General features: G+C 40.9%; 2 protein-coding genes across 4 annotated transcripts in view; one reads left to right on the forward strand and one right to left on the reverse strand.

The window, feature by feature from the left end:
- Positions 1-92: 92 nt before the first annotated feature.
- On the forward strand, positions 93-17,946 carry rtn1 (reticulon 1). 3 transcript variants are annotated; one of them, XM_004082287.3, is made up of 9 exons: positions 93-657; positions 6,249-6,950; positions 7,290-7,955; positions 15,860-16,067; positions 16,142-16,280; positions 16,354-16,423; positions 16,674-16,720; positions 16,799-16,857; positions 17,162-17,946. In XM_004082287.3, exons 1-9 carry the CDS (start codon positions 108-110, stop codon positions 17,202-17,204), a joined length of 2,484 nt encoding a protein of 827 aa, XP_004082335.2. In that variant the 5' UTR covers positions 93-107; the 3' UTR covers positions 17,205-17,946. The 3 variants fall into 3 exon arrangements, with proteins under 3 accessions (XP_004082335.2, XP_004082334.1, XP_004082336.1); XM_004082286.3 differs by lacking the exons at positions 93-657; positions 6,249-6,950; positions 7,290-7,955 and adding an exon at positions 10,888-11,237 and having other exon boundaries at positions 17,162-17,938; XM_004082288.4 differs by lacking the exons at positions 93-657; positions 6,249-6,950; positions 7,290-7,955 and adding an exon at positions 14,171-14,295 and having other exon boundaries at positions 17,162-17,678.
- A 242-nt stretch (positions 17,947-18,188) lies between these two features.
- Positions 18,189-25,509, reverse strand: part of tdrd9 (tudor domain containing 9) — a 29,324-nt gene continuing 22,003 nt past the window's right edge. Inside the window, exons 29-35 of the mRNA XM_023951948.1 lie at positions 25,200-25,270; positions 25,016-25,125; positions 23,515-23,611; positions 21,309-21,447; positions 20,918-21,036; positions 19,368-19,440; positions 18,189-18,543 (exon numbers count right to left, since the gene is read on the reverse strand). Of these exons, the coding sequence (XP_023807716.1) occupies positions 18,445-18,543; positions 19,368-19,440; positions 20,918-21,036; positions 21,309-21,447; positions 23,515-23,611; positions 25,016-25,125; positions 25,200-25,270 (708 nt within the window). The 3' untranslated portion in view covers positions 18,189-18,444. The remainder of the gene's footprint in view (positions 18,544-19,367; positions 19,441-20,917; positions 21,037-21,308; positions 21,448-23,514; positions 23,612-25,015; positions 25,126-25,199; positions 25,271-25,509) is intronic.

Raw genomic sequence — 25,509 nt, forward strand, 5'->3', positions numbered from 1 at the left:
GTGATTTATTCCCTAAATTCTGCTTCTGTAATTGCCTTAAACATATTTTGTTAAACATAGTTTGATATTATATAAATTGATCGTTTTATTTGGTTTTCCTTATTTTAATGAAAACTAGGGTGTGTATTTGTCCTAAAGTTGCGTTGCTGTCTAGCGGACAGGATGACGTCAGCGGTGGCTCGGTGAACTACAACATCAACCTCTCTCCTCTGGTGCTGGTTCCAAACCGCCCGCTCCGCCTCATCCCTGCCGTCCTCACAGCCCCGGCACAGCTGAGCAGAAGCCAGGCGGGAGCGTCCCCGTGTTTTCCCGGATCACCCGTTCGAGCTCGAGCGTCGCCGCCGGCTCTGCAGTACGGTCAGACGGGGGGAGGAGGAGAGGAAGCCTCAGCAGCCGCTGACTGTTCCCAGTCTGTCCGACAACAGCAACAAAGCATGTCCGCTCAGCCCGGCGAGGAGCTCCGCGAGGAGGAGAGGTGGTTCGGGGATGATTACGAGAGGAACGGCTTGTTTGGGAACACATCCACCCGCTTCGACGAGCTGCGTCACGATTTGAAGCCGAGAGGTGGTGACGCTGTGGGCGACCTGGATCAACAATTTCATCCTTTCCAGGACGACGGGAAAAGGCCTCCCGTTGCTATGGAAACTGCCTCTACAGGTAAAACTTTAACGTAAATGAGACAAATCTTACTTTTCTGCCAAACCTAATAATACTCATGGGCAAAAGCAAACACAAGGAGTGATTTTATGTCTTAAAATGGGGGCGACTGATGCTGAGGCGCAGTTTATTATAGATTACGACAGACGGCCTGCTTGTCTGCTGTTATGAGGAGTTAAAACTTCTGGAATTGAAAACAAAGATGCTATTTTTTTTTGCAACTTTCAGGTTCTGATTTGATCTACATGTGTGTTCACATGCTGATAAATCTGAAAGGACTATATGTGATTTATGATGTTAAGGCCAGTTTTCTGTTATAAATACAATAAAAGAAGCACCTGTCTGGGTAGGTCTCAATTAGTTGATGATTGTTGGATAATAGTCAAAATGTTGTTGGCCAATGAGATCTAACTCACCAATTTGACCAAAAATGCTACTTAAAATAAGGTCAGAAGGACTAAATAAAAACAGCCTTAATTCAAAAGGTCTAAGAAACTCTAATGGCTTCAAATTTGTGCTTAAAGTCCTTCCCCTTTGAAGAACAGCTTGGCTCATGCTGCTATTTTTACTCCTAAGGTCGCTTGCCTCACTATTCGTGTGTTGGGCAGAAGTGAGCCACTTTTATTCACAAGTTCACTGAAAAATTCATAAGGTTATGCTTAAAAAAAAATCATGCGGCCAAGTTTCCTCTCTTAACTGCTCAAGCGCTCTCTCATTTGGCATGCTGCTTGAATCAAATCAATAAAAAAAACACGCTTTTTATGCAGATTCTTTTTCAGGAAGTGGACTATTCCTATCAGGGAATGAAACCTCAACAGTCAGGTGTAAACAGATTAGTTAATAAAAGCTTTTGTTAAGATTAAATTATAGGATAGGAATATCCTTTAATATTTAACCTTTGTCTTTTCCACTTTTCTTGCTTGAAAATGTAAACAAAGCATTTGCTCCACTTTCATAACAGTCTGCCAGACAAGGTGTGTAGGTGCTCACAGACGGGGGACACACTCTTTGTTTTGGCTCCTGAAAGAGAACAGTGTTGCTGCAATACTGTTGCTAAGCCGTGTCCGCACAGTTGAATTAATCTCTCCTGTCACGTTTGTTCCCGCTGGAAACGCCGCAAATCCCATCTATGAGGACAGAGGGGACGTTTCTCACTTAATCAGAAATAATGTGATGCTGTTTGCTTTGATTTTCCTCAGAAAGACACAGATTGGCTCCAACACTGCACTGAAGTTCCAAAATCCTGCGTAAAGCTAATGAAATGCTGAGCTGTGTCCCTTTGAGATGTTTGGAGTTTACTGTTGTTTACAACGGTGATAAACAAACTCAGGACCTACAGGATGCTGACTCCAGAGGTATTAAATTACCACTGGACAGAACTTTATCCTGTTTCTTAGGCTGAACAACCTTTTTAATATTCACGATTTACCCTCACGTGTATGTTTACCGGAGCCATGATGAAGACAGTAGATCATGGTGTACCGGGATCAGGTCTGCTCGGCCTTGAAAGCATCAACTGTTTTGTATGTAAATTGCATGTAATTTTGCTGCTCATAGAGGAGAGGATTTCACACAGAAACATCTTCCTTTTAGTTTCTATTTTACATCTGGAGAAGCCATCTCTTACAATCCAGTAGCTAAAAGGTGGATTAAGCTCAAGTCTTTCGCTTTATCAGCTTGTCATCAGTGACGAGGGAGAGACAGCACGCTGGATTTGATCCCAGTGCAGTGCATTTCTGCCTTTAGCTGGTGAGGAGTTTTGCCTCTGTTCCCGGAGGGACAGAGGAGTGCAGGGTCTTTTCATAGATGATAAAAATGCTGGATAATTCAGGGGCAGAAGAGGAGGAGAGAGCAGCCTAATGGCTAAAGAGGCGAAGCTGCTGCCAGATGATGGTTCAAAGGTCCAGACTGTCAGGAAAACCTAAAAAAACATCAAACTTCAGTATTTATTTAAAGTTGTTGAGTGGAGGTGCTTTTATATCCATAGATGCATTTATTTCTGACCCCAGTAGAACAAGGACATAGTTAAACTGATTCTAGACAGGAGTATGAGAGGTTCTCCCTCCTGTTTATGTCTATGGCTTTGGGACAGACTGGAAGCCTGTCCAAGGATAAAGCCTACACCCTGTGACAGATGGGATGGGCTCCAGACCCCGCAACACCCATCAAAACTGGATGAAGCAGCTACGGAGAAGCGATAGAATCCCATGTGTTTACCCAGGAAGCAATAAAAAACCATTATGTGAAACATGATGCAGTGTTTGGAACTGCCCCTCTGCTCTGACTTATCATATTCCCCATGAAGAGCAGAGCTAAAACCCATCACTACTTTTAAGTGTGGACTTTTTGTACATTTTTCTCTGCAATCAGTCATTTTTTAAAGTCTCACATCTAAATAATGGTAATTACTATTTAAAAAACAAAGATTGACTGACATATTTAAAATTCTCCTCTGTTTATGTTAAAAAAAACCACAAAGGCAAGAAAAATATATTCAATACAGGAGAGAATTAGCAGAATATGTTCGGTAGCGTATTTTTCCCAATTTAATTCCCCCAGTTAAGAGGGCTGGATGCAATAGTGTGTCATGGAATAGTAATTGTACGTTCCAGTTGTCTTGGATCAATGCAGCAGAGCACCTGGATCTCTCAGCAATTCTATCGACCTGCACTTGTCTTTTTCTACTTCAGTGAAAGCAGCCTTGCCCACTATCTCCCCCATTTCCCTGTTTTCCTTTAAGTTCAACACAGGAATCTATGGATTAACAGAATCAATGTCATAAACAAGTTTTTAAATGTTGTGACATACGACAGATATTAATTAAGCTGAGCTGAAATGATAGAGAAAATACTGATCAATGTAAAAAAAAATCAATAGTTTTAGAGAGTCACACGAGTACCTAAAAATAAACTCTTTACAAATTATATAAAATGTATTTAAAGTGATAGTTTTCTATATAATTTTATTTTTCAACTAAAGAAACAGATCCTTGAGGTCAGATGCTGCAAAAAGAGACCCAAACTATTTAACAATGTCATGTTAAATTAGGACTTCTAACATTGGGGGAAAAACATATTATTTACCACCACAAACCCACTTAGCTTTAAAAGGGGAGCGCAGTGAGCATCTTGATATATTGGTTTCCACGAGGTCAGGCTTTGAAAGATAACACCTGAAAGATAAAACCGCAGCTGATAGGAACCTAGATGGAGTAATGGAGTTGTTTCCGAGCTGTTGAGTCACAGACTCTTCAAGGAAATGCTGGACTATGACTGATTGTTATTAGCCGTAAACAGTCTTCAGACTTCAAACTGAGCTCATTAGAAGGGAAAATACATGTTTTTAGAGAACTGTGTCACTGAAAAAGACTTAAAGATCAACTCAGATGAAAATTAATGGTGTTTTTAACATGTTCTTCTGGCATTTCTCACATGATGGAGGACCTATTTGTAAAAAATTAGGCTTCAAGAAAATGCTATTTGAAAAATTGCTTATTTGTTTCCTAGAAAATACACTAGGTAGGCCGTAAACTTCCTGCTCCACTCCATTCTGATGCATCCACTTGCAGACAAATAGATCCATCTACGTCTTTGTATTCCTTGTCTGAGCTGACATCTAGCTCAAAACAGTACGACTGGATATCTCTAAGATGGCTCATCATTTTTTATTGCACCAGTTTTGTTAGGTTGGGGTGGGAGAACATATAAACAGAAAGCTCTCACAACTCAGAATTTCTAATGATCTACTACTGCTCTGCAGAAACTATGTCTTAGAAAACAACACAAGTTTTTTTTTTAATTTAGGCTAAAAAAAACGACATTATCATAATTAAAAGACCACTTGGAATGCTTTTAATCAAAAGATGATCAGAGTGGGACTTTAAAAAATATGTAGTTTTTCTTCTCTTTATTAATCACTAACAAACAGCAGGTCATTTATGTTTTTCTTTTGTGACTAGAGGCCCTCCTTTATATTTTCTGCTCTTTTGTTTTCCTCAGTCGCCTGATAATTAGGAGCCCATGCCTCGGCCCAGTGCAAAGTGTCAGCCGGCATTAGTTTCAGAGCTGCTCTGGCTGCACAGAGGACAACAAAAGGACTCTACAGCACATGCACCAGGACTTATTTATCTAACTGCCCCATCCTTTCAGCAGGATGAACACACTGTGTGGATAGTGAAGCCTAGAATTCCTCTGTTGTCATGCCCAATCCCATCTGACTACAGTGGAGCATTGGTTTCAGCTTTGTGGGCTTTTGTAGCGTCTGGGCGCTATGTCACGTCAGCAGATTCAAAATGCCCTCAATCGCCGACCATTTCGTCAAAACGCAGCAGAGAGCTTGCTGTCACCGAGAAAAACTTAGGTTCTTTTTTGTTGCAGAGCCTTTGATGCCTTGAGCTTTTGTCAGGTTCAGCAGCAGTTTACCTTTAGTTTAGATGTGGGGCTAATCTGTTTTAACCTACATAACACACAGAATATGTAAAAAAAACAAAAAACATAAAAGGTCCTGACAATTCCTGCTTTTTTTAAATGTTACATCACCACTCAACCTATATCCTTGAGATGTTTGTACCCCCGCCCTGCAGTATGTGATGAATGATGCATTGTGTAGTGACTGAGGAAGCAGCAACTGAAAGGACAACAGGCGGGAAGGGTGGTGGGTCTCATTTGAGGAAGCGAAATCCGGGGAGGGACGTCCTGACCTGTAGAACCTTCTGTCAGTCAGTTTACATCCTCCAGAGCTTAACCCCTCCATCCCCATCAGCCAGCCCAGCAACTGGGTTTGGGCTATTTATAACACAAACCGCTGCTCTGGAGGAAGAAGAGGAGGAGAATTTGTGTTAAAACTGACTTGTAAACTGCAGAGTTTGCATATTTGTGTTGTGCAGTTTTTTCCACCCAATTTATTGTTGTTTTTACAATTCAAGAAATGAAGGAAAGCCTTTTTGGTTCATGAATTAAGACATGCAAAGAAAAAAAAAGATTAAAAAATGAAAACATTTTTAAAATCATATCTGGTTAGTTTTGTTGATTCCAATATCCTCAAATAAAAAATGTTAATGAGCAAAGAAGAGAAATTAAAAAAAAAAAAGAAATAAGAGGGAAAGCGTGATCCCCTCCCCCTTCAAACAGAGCTGTGTTCTTCAGGCTAAAAGGAAAAGAAACCATCTGGTTTCTTGTCATTCCTTAGAACAGGATTCATTGAGCACAGACGATGTAAAGTCTGTAGTTTTTTGTTATGGATCACTTTAATGAGACATAATTAATAGTGATTATGACGCTTGCAAACTTTGTTGTGTACGTCTCTTTTTTTGTGGCGGTGTCAGAACAATTGTGCGTTGTCTCTGGCTTTGTCAAAGCGCCCTCTGTGTCTTGGTTCTGATCAGCACAGCCAGACACGCAGTCAGTGGCGTTCATGGTGTCATTGTTTCTCCCGCTGCCAGCAGCAGCAGCAGCAGCAGCAGCGGAAGCCCAGCAGCGTTCAGCTGGAGGTTTTCATTGGTCCGCCTGATCGCCCTTTGATTAAATAGTCTGAGAATGCCGCTTTCTTCCCCATCCCCCCCTAAACCTCTCTCTTGTTTCTTGTTTTTGTAGATGACCCCATGTCTGGACTGTTTCAAAAGCCTATGAATGATGACGGTGACGTTTACACCTCACTGCTCTCCACTCAGAGCTTCACAACTGGACGGGACGCTTCTTACCTGTCGGATGACCTGAAGTCGTCAAAGCCCTCCTCTGGCTCGTCTCTCTTGGATCACTTCTCAGATGACACCTTTAGCTTCAGCTCCAACCCAATAGATGACATGCCCAAATCGTACATGGGCTCAGACAAAACAGAATCCTACAACTACATGGATATCAGTCACGGGGAAGAGAGGTATGACCAACAACAGGGGGCCCTGCCCAGCAACCTAAATAAAATCTCAACTGGCCACGACTTACTGGGTGGATACATGGATAAAAGCCCAGATGAAGACGAAGAAGATGAAGAGGAAAATCTGGGTCCAGCTTTGGGGTCTCACTCCTTCCCTTATGTAGAGGAACCATCCGATGAAGAGCCAGCAGACTACCGCTCTTTCCGAAACCTGGGTGGAACCCCTCAGACCGCCAGCCCGGTGAAGATCACCTTAACAGAGTCGCAGCTTCCGGCCTCCAAGGCTGAGCCTCAGCAAGCTCCAGTCAGCGGGTCTGAGCGTGAAAATGTCCTGAGCGTGGGCCTGCAGGGAGTTCCTACTGTGACACTGTCAGAGCCAGAGGACGACAGCCCTTCCTCCACTCCCAATGCTTCACCAACTCGTGAGCAAACACAAAAGCAGCTGCGCCATGTTGAAATACAATGCTTAAGAAAGGGATCAGTTTTTAAAACTTTTGCCATAAATGCTTCTTCATTCTGGCCTTAAAAGTAGGTCATCTAGAAAACGTAACTGTTGTGAATAATTAATACTTCTTGCTTACGTACACAGAATGATGTAAGTAACCTCAGCAAAATCTGAAACAATACTGGATGGTCATTGATAAAATGTACCATAATATTATCCTGAATTATCAAGTTTAGTTGGACTAAAATAATCATATTTATTTGGAAGTTGAAATGAAAAACCGTTTCTAATGTTTTTTTTTCCTCTTTGTGAGCAGGTAAAGATTTTTCTTCCCACGACATGTTCAAGGCAGGATCAGAAAGGTCTGCAGCTTCTGGGTCGAAGCCCGGCAACAGGGAGCAGGACGGCAGCAGCGCCGAGTCTGGAGATTCAGAGATAGAGCTGGTGTCTGAAGAGCCTCCCAAGACCAGAAGCAATCAATTTGCTGAAGCACCTAAAAGCAAGAGCAACCACCCGAGCAACCCCTTTGACAACCCCCCACTCGCCAAAGCTGGTTTTGGCCTTACCGGCAGCCCTGCTCCACCCACAGCCTACAGCATTCTGAGGGAGGAGAGAGAGGCCGAGCTCGACAGCGATCTCTTCATCGAATCTGCATCTGAGGAAAGCCCCAAGAGAGAGGGCGTTAGTGGCCCCAAACAGGGAGTCAATTCTCCTTCCCCTCTTGTTCCCACCTCCACTGGCCCCCGCAGTGCCAGTGAGGGAGTGGGCGTGGAGCCCACCAAAGCTGAGAAGGCCAAACAATCAGTGAAAACGGAAGAAGATCGCTACAGCAAACCTAAGCCCCCAACTGCTGCCGTGCCCCCAGAGGTGCGATCAGAGCAACCCCACCACGATGACATCCGCAAGCTCAGTAATGAGGGCAAAGGAAACGTGGGAAAGGCAGCAGCATCCTTCTTTATGAAAGAATTCAGCAAACAAAAAGGTAAGCCATCGATTTCTGGCTATGATATTACTATAATTGCTATAGCTACTAATGATTATTAATAATTGAAAAATAGTTTTTATAAGCTTTTCAGAAGAAGAATTTCTACTCTTGTGGCTCTAGATCAGGGGTCTGCAACCTTCAACTCTAGAAGAGCCATTTTCTTAAACATCAAATCCAATGAAAATCCTGTTTTTAACATGTTTTTGTAACATTTTTTTCATGCTGAAGGACATATATAAGGAAAATAGTAATAAATGATTATTAATTTTCTGAGAGTTTCTGAGTATTTATTTTCAAATTGTAATTAATCAGGAGCAGAAAAGGGCCCTTTGGAAAAGCTTGTAGTTTTTAACGTACAAACTACAGTCACCAGGCCACAAGCTCCCTCCTCTGCTCCATTCGGATGCATCTACTTGCAAACAAAAAGATCAATGTACGTCTTTGTCTTCCTCGTCTGAGCTGGTATCTGGCTCAAAACTGTACAGCTGCATAGCTCCTATATTGCTCGCTATTTTTGTTGCACCACTAATGTTAGGTTGGGGGTGTGAGGGACTGTAAGCTAGCAGGAGAGAGTGTAAACAAAGAAACGATGGGAAATGAAGACGGGCTCACTAAGAGGCAAAGTCCTGCCGCTCTGCAGAAACTTTGTCCAAGAAAACAAAACAGTTTTTTAATTTTTAATTTTGGCGAAAAATGACATAATCATAATTCAAAGACCACTGTGAACGCTTTTAAAATAGATCAAAAGATGATTGGAGTAGAACTTTAATGACCAAAACCCAACGAGAGCTGTAAAGTCCCATTCTGTGTTTAGAGAGATAGACTTCATTTATGTATTTGTGACCATTAGGCTTTTATTAGCTTTAATATTTTTACAATAATTGAATGATAACAGGAATATATTTTCTAAAAATAGCAAATTTCAAATCTTTTATACTTTTTTTAGCACCATATCTCAGTTGCTTTCAAAATAAAATACACCCTGTGTCTGCTTCAGCAGAAGTACTTGAAAAAAATAGAAAAGAAGACAATATCAAATATAGTATTTTCTATTATGCAAGTATGGACAGTAGATTTAACCATTTACCATAGTTTTGCTCAGTTATCTGACTTGTTAAATCAAAACATTAATGACAAGACCTAAAGAACTAAAAGAAATTAACCAAAACCATCCCAAACTTATTATTTTTTTGCATTTTTGCCATCTTTTTTATAAGCCAAAGAGCCACAGGAGGCTCTGTTGCATCAGGTTGCACACCCCTGCTCTAGATGATAGCAGAGTTGTGCTTTTGTGTTGAAAGCCTGAACTATTTTAGCAACGTATGTTTTAAAAAAGTGTGGGATGTTCCTCAGCTGAGTGGGTTCCTGCAGAATGAGTGGGAGGGAAGTCTTGGTTTTCTCTCTAGTATATGCTTCCACCTGGTGGTGACAGTCAGAAAAACAGCAGCAAGTTAGATGTCCACAATGTGTGATTAAACTCACCCTTTTTAGAAAATGTGTTTTGCAGAACATGTGGATATGTGTTTTTAATAAAGAAAAGACTATTCTGCATCATAAATCCATTTGACGTCTTACCCCTTCTTTGTTATCACTTTGATAAATTTGATATGCTGATAGCAATGCAGCTCTGAGAACATTTAATACTTTTAAAGCTGCCCACTTTAAAGCGTTTTGGGGTATTTTGTCTTGTATTTGCTTTTTCAATCCAAAGAGATTATATAAACAGCTGTTTACATAATAGTGAGCTGCCCAAAACTGGGGCAGACTCCCACTTAAGAGCTTCAAAGGCTTTTTTGTCAGCTTTATCTCTGAGGGGAATAAGAAATCAATTAAAAGCTTCTTTTTTTTAACTTGCATTTGGTGTTGGGTGACTCCTAATCAAGCACAATGTCAGGAATTTATTCAATACTTTTGCATACTGCTGACATGTATGTTTAATTAGATACATAGCTGCAAACCTGTTGACGAGACTGGAGACCAGCAGCTTGGAATTAGCACGTTTTGTTTACTTGGACTGTAAGAAGATTCTGGAATTGCTCAAAATCAGGTCATGTGTATTTCATCTCTATCCACCAGAGGGCGTGCTGTGCATTGGTAGCAACTGCTTTAAAAATCCCAGAGATATTTATGTCATCAGTCTGTGCACTTCTCTGCAAGTTGCCATAGCAACAAGGATGGGGGAGCATGTTCCGTCTCTATAAGATAGATGAGGTTTTTCCTTTTTTTTGGACTGCTCCTGGCGTCAATGTGCTGTCAGGGCTGCAGCGAGCAGAAGGTGTAAGGTGTGGCTGTCTGCGGGGGAACTGAGGGAACCAGTTTAACAGCTTTGATGGGATCTGAATTGACATCAGGTCACTGTTCTGGTTAAAGGACTGTGACAACACTGCTCTTTTGGCAGTTCAGCACTTTACTTCCTTCATTTCAGTTTCGGTTTGATCCATTAGTACATTTTCTTTTTTTTTAAATAAATGAAAATGCAAAAATACATTGTGAAGAAAGAAGCGTTGTGCTGAACTTAAAACTGTCCCTCAGCATGAATTATTAAATGCGAACGCTTTGCCTCTTCGATTATCAGTGAGCCTAAGCGGTTAGTTCAGTCTTTGGATAAGACCTTAAAGTCTGTAATCTGCAAATACACAACAGAGGTGGGTGTATGCCAGATTAAAGATAAATCTGAAAAAATCAAATCCTGTCATCTTTATCTTTATAAATTATTTTGTGTTATGCTGCATTTTGAAATGACAGAAGTATTGAAAACTCAAGAATGAACCAAATGGAGCAATGAAGAGTTCAAGTGTCTGTGGTCTGTCACCACCCAAGCTTTACATCCTGAGGCTCTTAATCACCTCACGCATGGTCTGCTGCTGCAGAAGCCATGGTTTGATGTTTACAATTTTTCCCTCCACTCATCCCTCCCCCAACCCACTGGCATACACGTACGCACTTTCTCCGCTCCTTCTGTTCTGACCAGCGCCGCTCCACAGCATCAGTCTTTGTGCTCCGCGAGCTGGCAGCACCTAGGAAACCTCTCGTCCCTCCCTCCTTTTCCTCTCTCTTCATCATCTCACCCTCTCGCCTGCATCCTTTTCGACCGTTCATGCCTATCTGGGATGTGTGAGTGAGACGGTTCTGCCGAGGAGGGGAACAAAGAAGAAAACGGGAGATTGCACTGAAACAGAGCGAGGGAGAGAGAACAGGGACATTACTGATCACCAGCAATGCAGGCCACTGCAGACCAGACCAAGAAGGAGAGCTCCTGGAGCAGCTGGAAGGGCCAGGGTACTGATACATTTCATGTGATTGCTCAGGATTTGTCTGAATTCTGTGGCTGTGAGAATTGATCTTGTTCCTGCATGCAGGTTTCGTAATTAAAAACCCTATTATTTGTGGAAATGCATCTGTATCAGCTGCATGTGCATATTTATTATCGAGTAGTGGATTTAGACCATCCATTTTTCCATGTTGACACGCCCTATTTGAGCATCCTCCGTGTCTCATTCTTGTATTTAAAGGAATAAACATACAAAGACAAAAGAGAGGTAAAGTGGGATAGGAGTAACTGTTAGATGTTTAGGAAAACACACACCAAGATGCATGTCACCACCGCTTTTTGCCTCTCTTCAAAAAGGAAACCATTGTCTTTTTCTGAGGCGTGCCTTTGTTGATACCCCCCCCCCCCCCCCCCATTCTACAACCGTGTGGGGAGCTGCCTTTATGTTATGGGCTATGCTCCGTTTTTGTATAGCAGAGACTATTCGAATGGTGCTGACAAACTGTTTCCCTGGTAACCGGGACACACCCGTTATCGTTACTTCATTACATCAGCCCCACTGCTTTGGTCGCCATGGCACCTTGCATAGACTGGGCTGGACAGGAGCATCCTCAGGGTGTCTGCAGAGAAAGTGGCTCATCCACACAGTTCTGGGTTCCGCATTTGTCATCATCTGAAAAATCTTTTCCTTGTCTCTCTTTACTGAGTTATTTTCCATTTAACGAGCCTATTGTATCGCTCTGTATATGGTGATGGCTCGTATCTCACAGGGGATGGCGAATAGGGCTAACACGGCCAGCACAGCAGAGGAAATCGAGCCAATTTTTTTCTGGCTCTTGAATGCCTGTGCATCATCTTAAAGCTGGAGGCATTTTGTTTAGTCATTCTCTCCTCAGTCCACGTGACAGACTTACTGCCATCACTTAATCAACTGTGATGTAGCTCTCCATAACTGGAAAGGATGACCCATCCATACATCACATTATTATTTCATTTTTACCCATTAAATTGCAATCAGAAATAGGCAATACTGTATTCAATATTTTTCCACCATAAAGCAGAGGTTCTCTTAGATCATTTTAGATAATGAGAATGAAAATAGTTTCATGTTTTTGTGTTTAAAAGTTTTTCTTTCATTTTTTAGCTATCTCCCAACAGAGATGTGGCTTTGAAATGAACCGCAGAGGAGTAATTCCTACAGGAATCCCTATTATTATTTACTAGCTTTAATTCCCAATCTAAACTTTCCTCTGATATGAATATTATCAAAGTAAAGGAGAAAAATATGGATGCCCTGACAGAAGTAGAAGTGTGTTGATGGCTCATTTGAGGCCACAAAAAGTCTGGTGGATTTAATTAGGTCGGGTTGAACTAGTTTCACTACAGAAAAATTGGCTGAGAAATGACTGTTATACCAAACTGTGTTAATGCTTTGCTCTGTTTTTTTTTTTTTTTGCTCTGTGCAAGTCTCTGCTCGTCATGGGAAAGACTTGTACTTGTGGTGTTTATAATTTTTTTTTTTTTATCAATATCTAGTGTCTGTTGTGTGTTGTTTTTTTCAGTTAAACCTGTTTGGCCTCACCTGTTTATTATTATTTTTTTAAGTTAAAACCAACATTATGTGTGTTCTATAATGAAGCCTATTAAGGTTCCAGTTTTTTTTAATAAGTTCAGAACAACATGAAAATATTCTTGGTTAAAGTCCCAATCCAATCATTTTTTTAATCTGTTTTTAAAGCGTTCCCAGTGGTCTTTTAATTATGATTACGCCATTTTTAGCTTAAATCAAAACTGTTGTTTTCTAGGACATAGTTTCTGTAGAGCAGCAGAGGTTCATTAGAAATTCATCTCCGAGTTGTGGCCGGGACCATTGGCACAGAGTAAGCCTGCCCCATTTCCATCATCCTTTTGTTTACACTCTCTCCCGCTAGAACATAATATTACGGGCACAAAAACTTTGAGCAACATTGGTGCTGTCCAGCCGTACAGTTTTGAGGCAAATGCCAGCCGAGGAAAACGATGATGTACATGGATCTAGTCGTCTGCAATCAGATACATCAGAATCAAACCAAGCAGGAATGTGATCTGCCCAGCCTTTTTTCTACGCAACAAATACAATCCTTTTCAAGCAACATTTTTGTCTGCCTCGGATTAACAAAGATTTAAAGAAATACTCAGAAATTAATTTTCTTTTTGCCCTCCATCATTAGAAAAAATGCAACAAGAACATGTTAAAAACCCCTAAAAACATTATTTTAGAAGTGAGCCTTTAAAGATTTCTTTTTTAATATAAAAATGAAGTAGTTTTTTTTTTTACAACTTTTATTTTAATACATATTTTTATGAAGCTAAGTTTTAGACTGACTTCAAATTTGTTTTTATAGGTTTTTTAGATTGCGAATTGTTTTTTTGTTTTTTTTACATGAGCCAAACGTTTTTTCATGTTTGTTGCTCCATAATGGAGGGAGGGTTTCATCTTTATGTGGTGTCACGGGGTACAGACACATGATGTGCTTCAGTTTCCCAAGATGCCGTGCAAACCAATCTCTTCTTTTTACTTTCTCCCTCCCCTGCCTCACCCTCTCATTAGTCCCTCACTCCTTCTCTCCATCAGTAAGTGAGGAGAGGGGAGAAAATGGCACACGGTAACCATGGTAACTGCATCAGACAGGTGCTCAACAGATCCTTTTGCGTTGTGATTTAGCTGTGGTAACTCCTTTTGTTTTTATTTTTTACCATTCATGGGAGCTTCCAGTCTAAAATATAGATTTATTTTAACTGTCCGTTTATGTAAATAGAATTATAAACCCTCCAGTTCTTGAAAGCTACGACTTAGACTGTTTGTTTATCTGCTGGACTCCACTGTGGCTTTTTGGCAACCACACCCCACGTGTCCCCTCCCACTTCAGTCCCTTTACTAAAGCAAATGCTGATTTGCTGGTGTGACTGTGGCCCCTCCCCTCCCATGTAGGAGGGGGGGGGGGGTACTCCCCCCCCATCAGTGCTCTCCTTTTGTCTGTGGATAAAGCAGCTGCCTTTTTCCCTGTTCAGCCATGGGAGCCGCAGGTCAGTACAGAATTCTGCTGCAGTAAAGCTTTTCAGTCTGCGTTTGCTCTGTGCGGCTCATCACAAAACAGAAAAGAAAGAGAAAATCACCGTCGCCTGTTCACACGGCCTCCACAGGAGCTGAGACTACTGCTGCTCATGCGTGTGCTTTTCCAGCTGCTGACTGTGTGTGCTGCCTGTGCCTGCTTGTGTGTTCGTGTGAGCATCTCTTGTTCTGATCAACAGCCACAGGGGGAGTTTGTCCAGTTTTTTCCAGCAACAATAGATCCTACAGGGAGTGGCACCTGTTTAGCAGCTGTGTCACAGAAAAGGTGTTGCTGAATGATCTTTGAAAGTATTGAGACGTGCTGACAGAAAGAAAATTGTATTTGGTATTGCTCATTTACAACAGAAAACAGATTTGTAACTTTTTCTTTTACTAGTGCTCAAAGACAATGGCTACTATTGCTATTGAGGCGCCACCTGCTTTTCTTTCAGGCATCCACTGATGGCTTTTAGTGGCGAGTAAAGATGGCCGTCATCTCTATGCTGCTTGTGGCTCTATGGCTAAAATTAGAGCAGGCAGGCAGGCAGCTCAGAAAAAAAAAAGGACACCCAAGAGACCTTAGAAACATCATTCATTGATACAAAACTTTACATTAACACGCTAGATTTCTTAGCATCCTCTAGGAACGTCAATGGTTTTTCGGTGTCTTAGTCGGAGGATCTTGGTGAAACTGGCACAAGTTAGACCTTCTGTCAGCACGCTCTTCCCATGGAAACAAGCTTGTAGTTGCAGCCGAGACAGAATGAGGACCACTGAACGTCTGTAACGGTACACTGGACTAATCCTGTTATCACTTCTCCTTCGTCTTTACTAGTGGCTTTGAATTACAGGCCCCATCACCCAAAGATGGTGACGGGAAAACAGTGAGCAACTCTCCCCTGATGCAGTGGGTGTTGCAAACTCCACTCATTTCTCTGGATTTGAGCGGAACGCTGTAATGGAGCACTGATGCATCGTCATCCAACGCTGACCGGAGCAGCTTCTCTGGCCAGGTCACACCGAACCATTATCTTTGAACTGCTGATAGGGCTGCAATTCCTGCTAAAACGTTCACAGTAATGTAGGTCAATGATTAATTCTGCAAGGTGAGCAGTCAGTGCAGGTGTATCCTTGTAATGTTTGCATGTACACTTGTGTGAGACTGGACCAGATGCTTCAAAATCTGTCTTTTTCTTTTATCGAGAGGGGTTCATTTCTTCTTTAGGACTGGGTTTTTGTCTTCAGAAATTGTATTTTTTTATGAGTAAAGGATTGAAACGCTTTCACACCAAGTTAAATTAGCGTTATCAAAGCTAATGAAAAGCTGGGTTAGGAAGCTGGGTTAAACAGGATCCTGTGACAGCTCCCACAGGACTAAAGAGCTGTCAAGAGCTTCCAGTAATTTGACCCAAATTTGTGATGTATGGAGTGTGGCAGCTCCATGACTTCAGGATGGCTAAGGCCTACATGACAGACTGCTAGTATGTAGGTGTTGCTGGTTTGGACTAACCTGTTTCTTTGTTTTGCATTTTCCTTCAGCAATTGACCTCCTGTACTGGAGGAACGTGAAGCAGTCCGGCGCCGTGTTCAGCAGCGTGCTCCTGCTCCTGTTCTCCCTGACCCAGTTCAGCGTGGTCAGTGTTGGAGCGTACTTAGCCCTGGCAGCCCTCTCTGCAACCATTAGCTTCAGGATCTACAAGTCTGTGCTTCAGGCTGTGCAGAAGACCGATGAGGGGCATCCTTTCAAGTGAGTGAAACAGATTGGCCTGAACGTCACTGGAAAACGCCTGCCGGACCTCTCTTTTGTTCATCTTTCACCAGAGCTTACCTGGAGATGGAAATCGCTCTCTCTCAGGACCAGATCACTAAATACGCCGACAAAATCCTGCTGTACACCAACACCTGTATGAAGGAGCTCCGCAGGCTGTTCCTCGTACAAGACCTGGTTGACTCTTTGAAGGTTTGCCTCACGCCTAAATGAGATCACAGCTCAATGATTGGGAGATGTTGGTCTAAATCCCAGCGTGCTTCAGTTTGCAGTTCTGATGTGGCTGCTGACCTATGTGGGTGCACTCTTCAATGGGCTGACACTGCTCATCTTAGGTGAGATCATTACTTCACTGGCTAACCAGACTCCTGCTTTCTGTAATGACAGCATTCCAAAATTCTGGCTCTATTTATTATAAATATCACTGGCAGTTATCGCTCTGTGAATCCCATTACTGCTTTGCTCTACAGAAAGTTTACTTTTCCAGTTTGTTTTTGATAAAAGTAGATGGGGCCTGGTTCTCCTGTTTGAGCATGTTCTTACTTTTAAGTCAAAGGTCATTATCAACTATTCTGTCCTCTGCAGTTGTGGTCTCCATGTTCACCATGCCTGTGGTTTACGAGAAACACCAGGTGAGCTCCGTACACGACTCCTGATTCACTTAGATTTACAAAACAGGAGTTAAGCCGTCTTTGCTGGTATTTCCTCAGGCGCAGATTGATCAGTACGTGGGATTAATACGGACCCAGGTCAACTCGGTGGTGGGAAAGTGAGTGATCCAAAAATGTTTTAAGTTTGAAAAACTTTGAACTCATGTGAGTGGCCAGAAATATAGACCGGAGGCAAGATTTGCATGCTTAGCAAGGGCTAGAAAGATAGTCACAACATTTTGGTTTGTGTTTTTTCAACCATCCAAGTTCACTTCTTTCCTTAGAATATTTCAAATTGTACCTAGAAGTTGAGTTTGCAGCTTCATGAAGTTTTCATTTGATAGTTTTATGCTTTTACATTCAAACTTAGAAAAAAATATATGCAATGATTTACTTTTTAAAACCAAGTTATTGTCCTTTCAGGATTCAAGCAAAGATTCCAGGGACAAAGAGAAAGGAGGAGTAGGCGCATCCATCACTGCAAAGCTGACAGTCCAGCTCGGTGAAAGGCTCAATGCGGAAGAGCCTAATCTTCATCTGTGGGGCGTAGTGCTGTGTCATCTTGGTGTTCTCTGAAAGCATTCACTGGAGAAGCCATCACTCTGTCTAAAGCAGTTTAAACACTAACACAGTTACACACGTATGTGCATAATCCTGTTTCTAGATAGACAAATACACAAAGACAAAAAAAGACTTTTTTGTGTTGCTTATTACAAAGTGCATGAAGTCGGGCCTTGGGTAAATAATATTTGACATTTTTTGTGCATTAAAAATAAAAAACTTGCGCGACATTTGTTTTGCAGTGCTGACCAAAATGATCTGGTTTAGCCCCAAACTTCAGAATGACCAACGTGCTCCGCTGACAGTGTTAAACAATTCTGCTTCATGTTTGTGAGTTAGCAGATGGGGGCTTTTCTTTTTGGTGTTTTCAAGCACAAAATAACTTGTGTCTTAGATGTGGTTATTGTAGGAATTTTGCTTCTGTATACCATAAAGAACAACACATCCACTCATTTAAGTACTGTTGTACAAGTACTATGAAAACAAGGAGTATCTGTTGATATTTAGCTTGTTTGATTAACTGTCCAACTTTGTACAATGTTGAATTATACTCCATAGTTCTTAAGAACCTGGACTCTTAACTCTTTGCACTTAACAGTATGTATTTAATTACAATAAGGCAAATAAATGTACCTTGATGTAACATCTCCTCAGCCACTTTACTTATAAGTTTTCCTTCTTAGGATGTCCTGAAGATGTCCGCATGGTGCAAGAGCTACGTTGAGGTGATAACCCTCTAATAGTGGTGGGAGGGTTATAAATAAACTGATGCACCCTGGCACTGACACACCTCTCATAGTGGTAGCACAGTGTGCATGTGTGTGTTGACATTTTTAACTCGACTTGAGGGTCACAATGAGCGTCCGGTTTAAGACTGACGAGCCTCATCTGTTGCAGAAAACTATTTTTAATGTCACACAGCTGAAGCAGTGTTACAGCACCAAACTGGACTGAATTACAAATTTAACTTCCAAGCTAAACAGAGGACTCCTCCAATAATACTAAAATAATATCTTGATTTATAGAACAGCTTAAAGATCCTGACTGATTAGAACTTAGAAAAGGCCCATCTAAATAAAACACTCAGTTATAATAAAACATTTTGGGTAAATGCATCCAGTGCATTTGTTGCAGTTGTTTCTCTTTTAACTGTTAAGCAGAGTAACAGGATGCAGCTTGAGAAATTCACCTCTGCTGTTTGCGGCTCCCTCTTCTGTAAAGTTCATCCACAGCGAAGGATCCACCTGCAAGTCCAACGCATCATATCAAACAGGGGCCTAATGCTGCGTCCACACCGAACGCGATTCGCACAGCCACTTTGCATACTTCACCTCTGTTTAGCGAGCAGCAAATTCAAGGCTGGGCGCTTGAACAAAAAACGCATTCATAAACAGAGGCTCCCTTTGCATGTGGGAGGAGCTACGGTCCAAAGTTACATGGAAGCACTGACTGTATACCTTATAGTACGGTCAATGCATGGAAGACAAATCATCATTTTTAGTTATTTTAAAGAGCACTACAATTGTGTTGCTAAGCACGTCTCTGTCTGGGTTTATGAGATCATTAAGAGATTCTCCCAGAACGATGAGGATCACCAACTACTGCAATGACCGCTGTCTTCAGCAGTACTTCCGTCTCTGTGACCCAGTCTGACAACTTGTTGTACTGCATTAGTCCAAGGAGGGAAAAGATAAAGACAAATAAAATTAGAATCGTCTTCATAATTTTTTTTTTTAAAAGAACTCCAGGAAGAGAACAATCAGATTCTCCTCCATGTTGGTTTTGGACTCCACCTGCTTATCGTGTCATCATGCCACGGCCTAAAGCTGACTTCCTGATTAATGACGTGAAACAAATTCTTTAAGTTAAGATATTTGAAATTGTGCTGCGCCTGGAATGCAATATTGTAAGACTGCCGCGCCCGACACCCAGCAAGCCCTCCGGTGACTTAAATTAAAAGTGGCAGGCCCTGCCGTACAAATCGCGTTTGGTGTGAGATGTAGCTTAAGGAAAACAGGTCTCATGATGTCCTGTAAATTGTTCAAGCAGCTTTGACACTGTACCATACCAGGTTCCACTTTCCCCGGTTCTCATTGAAAGGTGGAGTGACGGGTTCCCGTGGAGGAGACTTGGTGAAGAGTCTGTATAACGCAAAGAAGCACATTAACTCCATTAAAAGTTAAAGAAGAGCACGCACGCACACACAGAGCTTGTGATGCACATAAAAGAATTCACACTGATCAAAAGAACGCTGATCACAAGATTTTTGAGTATTAAGTCAATAAAAAAATAAGTGATGCTAAATTTAACAAGCTTATAGATTCCTCTTTTTAAAGAGGGTGGCTAGCGAAACACACAATGAATCGCAATTTTATCGTTATCGTGATATCAAGCTGTGCAATACATATATCGCAAAAGTTTGTGAAAATTGCAATAAATGGTTACCTTAAATGTGCCAAAACAATTTTATGGCAGCTTGAAGTATTTAACGAATCAAATAAATCATTTTATGCTTTTGACCTTTTTTATGCCTTCACGTTGACCAATCGGACGGAGCCTTTTTGTGCTAGATGCCCGCCCCCTATGTAGACGAGGGCCATTGGGAGTGTAAATATAAGGTATGTGACTTTTCTTTAAATTAAACTGTTGCAACTGTTGGAAATGATGTTTTTGATTGTTTTCCTATTTAAATCATCGCAATATTGATCACTAGTATCGCATATCGCAAGTTTTCCTCATATCGTGCAGCCCTAATTTTCAGGTAATCACATTTTGTTTCTTCTCAAAAAGTGGCAGATGCTTTCTTAGCCCCTCCCACATCCTAAATTATCACAGCTAAAGGCTCACACAGATTTCTGCCGTCACTCTCTGGACTGCGTGAAGACAATTGTAGTCAATTCCAAACGGAAATGAACACCAAAACAAGTGCTTTTAAAAATAATATTCCTTTTCAAATAAGCTTGCACATTTATATAGTTCAGGTCTTACAGGGCTCATTCAATGCCTATCTTAAGCCTTTCAGAGTAAACTATGTCCATATTTATGACAACATATTACCTTTGGCACACCAAAGAACAATTTCTTAAATGAAATAGGGAGTTATTTTCACAGCTAATTATCAGAACTAAGACGACTCAATCTGAGGCACCGGCTTTCACTCCTTGTGGGTGTCGCCCATTTCATGACGTCATCCTAGAGTCGGCCTGTTTGCGTTTCGTCCACGAAAACAAACAACAACTAGACTTTTGCAAACATGGATGTGAATATTGTGCACTTAAAATGAAAGCCTTTTTTTTTCTAATCACTGATAACTCCACAGACAAAGTGGGTGTTTGTGTTAGCCTGGGGGCGGTGCTGGCAGTGCAGACTCTTCCTGGAAGTGGGTCGTTGTCACTTATTTACATCCGCTTTGGGGCTGTTTGTGAGGAATTGACATTATAATACACTTAAAAGCTGATTTGGCATGATACAGCCCCTTTAACTGATGTCACTTCTGATCTGTCAGTCATCTGATGAAGAGCAACAAAAGATGCCACATGCTGCAACGAGTCACACGTGTTCAAACCTTTTGACTCTTTTTTTTTTTTAACAATACGATGAGGCTGCATGTGTTTTGACCTTATGAGGCGTTCTCGGCAGTCCTCCTGCAGCTGACTAATCCTGTCAGGACCCAGATGCAGGGTGCCTTCCCTCCCTTCACACAGAAGACTGTTTATGGACATCCGCAATGCATTTATCTAAAAAAAAAAAAAAGAAGAAAAAGAAAAGGAAGAATGAAAATACTGAGATCATCATCCAATAGGATTAACATCAGAAGGGTAAATAATTAACATCAAAAGCTCCTGTGATATCAAGTTTCTAGTTGTCCTACAGTTGTAGCCAAAAACCTTGATACAAATACCGTTAATGTTTTTCTGTTTGATAAACTGAAAATTATCCTGAATTTTTCGTAAAGTCCTGAGAAATTTGGTCTTTTATTAGTATGTTGTTCATTATACATTTTTTTTACCTCGATGATGTCCTCGACATCAAACTTGACATCAAACTCCAGTTCAATGTCGTGCTCAGGCAGGATGACCTCGTGTGTCTGGCTGTTGTAGCCTAAGCCACAGAGGGCTCCAGTGTAGCAGGTCCTCTCTTTGTCAGTCCTAAAGGTCACAAAAACAAACAGTTACACAGTTAGGATTACAAATGTGCTTAGGTTTGCATCAGTTTATTTTTTCATTGATCAAAAAACACATTTACACCTGTTTCACCTTGTCAACCAGTAAATCATATTATGTCGGTGATTCTGCCAAGGCTGGAAATGTAATAAATGAAATTTTTTAACACCGGAGCTTTAAAGCTTTTTAATTATTAGAAAAGCCTTTACTGATAATAATAATAGCAATTAAATGCATCTTATTTACCAACCAGCTTTCTACACATCTTCTATGTTTGTGAATTTGTCTCTTCAGCAATAAGCTCCAACTATTCCAGGTTGGAGGGTTTCCTTGTCATCACTCTGAGCTTTAGCTTCATCCAAAGTGGAAATGTGGATTTAAGTGGTGACACTGGCTGGATCACTGCTAAACATTTACATTTTAGTCCATTTCTTCATCCCTTCTGCTGTTGGTTATGGGTTGTTGGCATGCTAAAATGTCCACTGATGCACAAGGCTAACAGTTTCTCTGCAGACTCCCTGATTTTAAGAATCCTAAACCCCAAAGCCCCATGTTTGACAGTGGTGAGGATGTTTTTAGGTACAAGATTTCGCCTCTTTATGCTTAATGAAAGTAAACATGACTGTTTTATCAGACCACGAAACAGAAGCCTTTTTTTTTGGTCCAAATAAGAGTTTGCGAACGGGCTGTGAACTTCTGAATGCTTTTTCTGGAGAAGTGGTTTCCTCCTCGGTCTGCAGTCTTAGAATCCAGCTGTGTTCAGCGTCTGTTGGACTGTTTGTCTCAACATGTTGTCAAAAGATAAGCCCAGATTCATAAGGACTGCTCTTGGTGGTGACGGTAGGATTATTTTCTTTACCTCCCTAACTATCTTCCAGGCCAGTGCAGGTGTGCCTTTTGGATTCCAACTTTGTCCTCTGAGATTTTCCAGTGCGGAGGATCTTGTATCTTTAATAATAATTTATTTAACTGTTGCCACTGAAACTTGAAAAGATTTAGAAATGGTCTTGTAGCCCTTTCCTAATTTGTGAGCAGCTACAAAACACAACTACAGGTCCTAAGAGAACTCCTTTATCTTAGCTATAAACAACACTAGAAATCCATTTCACTCTAATAGATCAAGACTGCATTGCTTGCTCAAGGGTTCCCCAGAGGAAGGCTCTTATCCTAAAGGAACGTGGCAGCACATCAAGGGTTTGCAAAGCTGTGTTAGAACAAATACACTCCAGTTTAATTATTCACAACAAACCCATACAATTAAAAGTAGTGATCTAATGTGAAATCTAAGCATGTATGTCTGGTTATTGTATCTATCTATATATCCATCTATCTATCTATGACCCCAAACACACTTCCAGGCTGTGTAAGGGCTATTTGACCAAGGACAGTGATGGGGTGCTGCACCAGATGACGTGGCATCCACAGTCACCGGACCTGAACCCAATGGAGAGGGTTTGGGGTGAGCTGGACCGCAGAGTGAAGGCAAAAAGGCCAACAAGTGCTAAGCATCTCTGGGAACTCCTTCAAGACTGTTGGAAGACCGTTTCAGGTGACTACAATTGAAGCTCATCAAGAGAATGCAAAGACTGACACCTTTTCCGTTGTTTCACACTTTTTTGTTATGTATATAATTCCACACGTGTTAATTCATAGTTTTTATGCCTTCGGTGTGAATCTACAATTTTAATAGTCATGAAAATAAAGAAAATTCTTTGAATGAGAAGGTGTGTCCAAACTTTTGGTCTGTACTGTATGTGTGTGTGTCTATATATATATATATATATATATATATATATATATATATATATATATATATATATATATATATATATATATATATATATATATATATATATATATATATATATATATATATATATATATATATATATATAAAAATAAATAAAAGGAATGTGTTACAATGATCTAGCTATATATGCAAATAAATAATTCGGCCCAAAATGTATTGTTGCTGGAGATCACAAAAACTTCCCACTCAGGCTGGAATTAAGTTTTTCTTTTACTGCGTATAATTTCGACTACAGGACTAACCGTAACTCCATGATGGGGGTGAACACCATTGTCACCAGTGCAGGCAACCCAGGGATGTTAGGCAAGAAGGAGGTATCTTTCAGGAGTATGCAAGAACCTGCAACACAAATCACATCTTAAAGACCCACTCCGATCTTCTTGTGGCATTTTTTTTGATGGAGAGCATATAAAAAAAAAATTAAGCTTAAAATAGCTTTTCTGAGTATCGTTTCAAATCAGGAGCAGATGAAAAAAATGCAGTTTGAAAAAGATCGTATTTGTTATGTAGAAAAAATGCTGGGTGGGCCACAAGCTCCCTGCTCTGCTCCATTCTGATGCATCACTAGCAGACGACTAAATCCATGTACGTCTTTGTTTTCCTCGTCTGAGCTGGCATCTGGTACAAAACTGTACGACTGGACAGCTTCAATATTGCTTGCCATTTTTGTTTGTGTTAGTTTGTGAAAGAGCGTGTAAACAGAGAAGTATCAGCGAAATCGGAGGGAAAGAGGGGGTCACAGGGTTGTCCCATGCCAAAGGTCACAAATCACGAGGTTTTTTTCTAATACTACTACTTCTGTGCAGAATGAGCCAGTTTAGCTCATGCTGGTTTGCGGCGCCTTCCATCCGTGAAACCCGAGTTCGACTCTGGGTTGCTCCCTGTTCCCTTCTCTACCTCTGCCGGTTCCAAGCCTAGTTTGAGAAGGTTGCGTCAGGAAGGGCATCCGGCGTAAAACATTGCCAAATTTACCATGCGACTTGTTCGCTGTGGCGACCCCTGATGGGAGAAGCCGAAAGTGGTACTACTTCTGTGCAGAAACTGTGTCCTAGAAAATGACAGGTTATTTGATATGTGCTAAAAACTGCATAATCATAATTAAAAGAGCACTGTGATTGCTTTTACAAGAGATCAAAAGATAATCGGAGATAGACTTTAAATAAATTACAGCACAAACCCTAAAAATATTTAATAAGGCTAAAAATTCATCTACATCATTTTATACAATTTTAAAGCTTTTTGAAAATAGTTTATCAAAAAAAACACAAATTCCCAGTTTGTGAAGAATAATTTGAAGAAAATGTTAATGCCTGACATGAAATACTGTGTTGGATTTAAGATATAGACGCTCAAATGAGAACATCTTTGGACTCGCAACATCCCTTCCAGTTTGAAAGCAAGAAGGATTCAAGATTAAGCGCCAATTTCTCCAGCTAAGACTTAGAAACAGAAGCTATAATTAACACAGGAAACTAAAATTTAGGAAAGATGTCAAACTTCTACAGTGATGGTTCATTGGCGAGGTCAGAATTTTGGGTAAACATGTAATCAACGCCCCATAATGCATTTATCAATAACCAGACTAAATTTAAAGTTGCCCTAAAAAACAAACAAAAAAAAACTTTAAAGTTGGCTAGTCTCTAATAAAAAAATCTGAGCTGACATTAGATCCCACAGCCCTTTTAACAAGTGAGGTTTGCCAAAAACAGGAGGGCAGTGAGTGAATACTTCTCTATACTGTACCTGACGCATTGACTGACACAGTCCCAGCCACCAGCATTCTCATATGTTTGAGATGAGGGCTTTCATTGAGAGCTATGGAGTTGATGCTGGATTTGTCGATTGACACGGTCCTGCGGGAGGGAAGTCATTGTCAGCAAAAGCAGAGGCTTCCATTGAATGCTCTTACTGGATGTAAGGTGTGTACTTGTAAGAGGTCATCTGGCTCAAAGGGTAGAATTTTGCTTTGTAAGAGCTCAGTGGTCCCTGCAATTGCACCTAAAATGCCAAAGAAAGAAGAACATATCTTTAGGATTAGTACATAATTTACAACAATTTTAATTATATATAAGCTGTGTTTAGGATGTTGTGTTGTTCTGATCATCCAACTGGGCGTGCCTTTAAACATGAACATTAGGAGTAAACCATAGAAATGTCTCCATCTTCTGGACAATCTGACTAACATCAAAAACAGGATGCTAAATCACCAACTCGTTGATCCATACACATTTTACACC

The sequence above is a fragment of the Oryzias latipes genome, chromosome 22 (genome assembly GCF_002234675.1).
Source record: "Oryzias latipes chromosome 22, ASM223467v1".
Lineage (NCBI taxonomy): Eukaryota > Metazoa > Chordata > Actinopteri > Beloniformes > Adrianichthyidae > Oryzias > Oryzias latipes.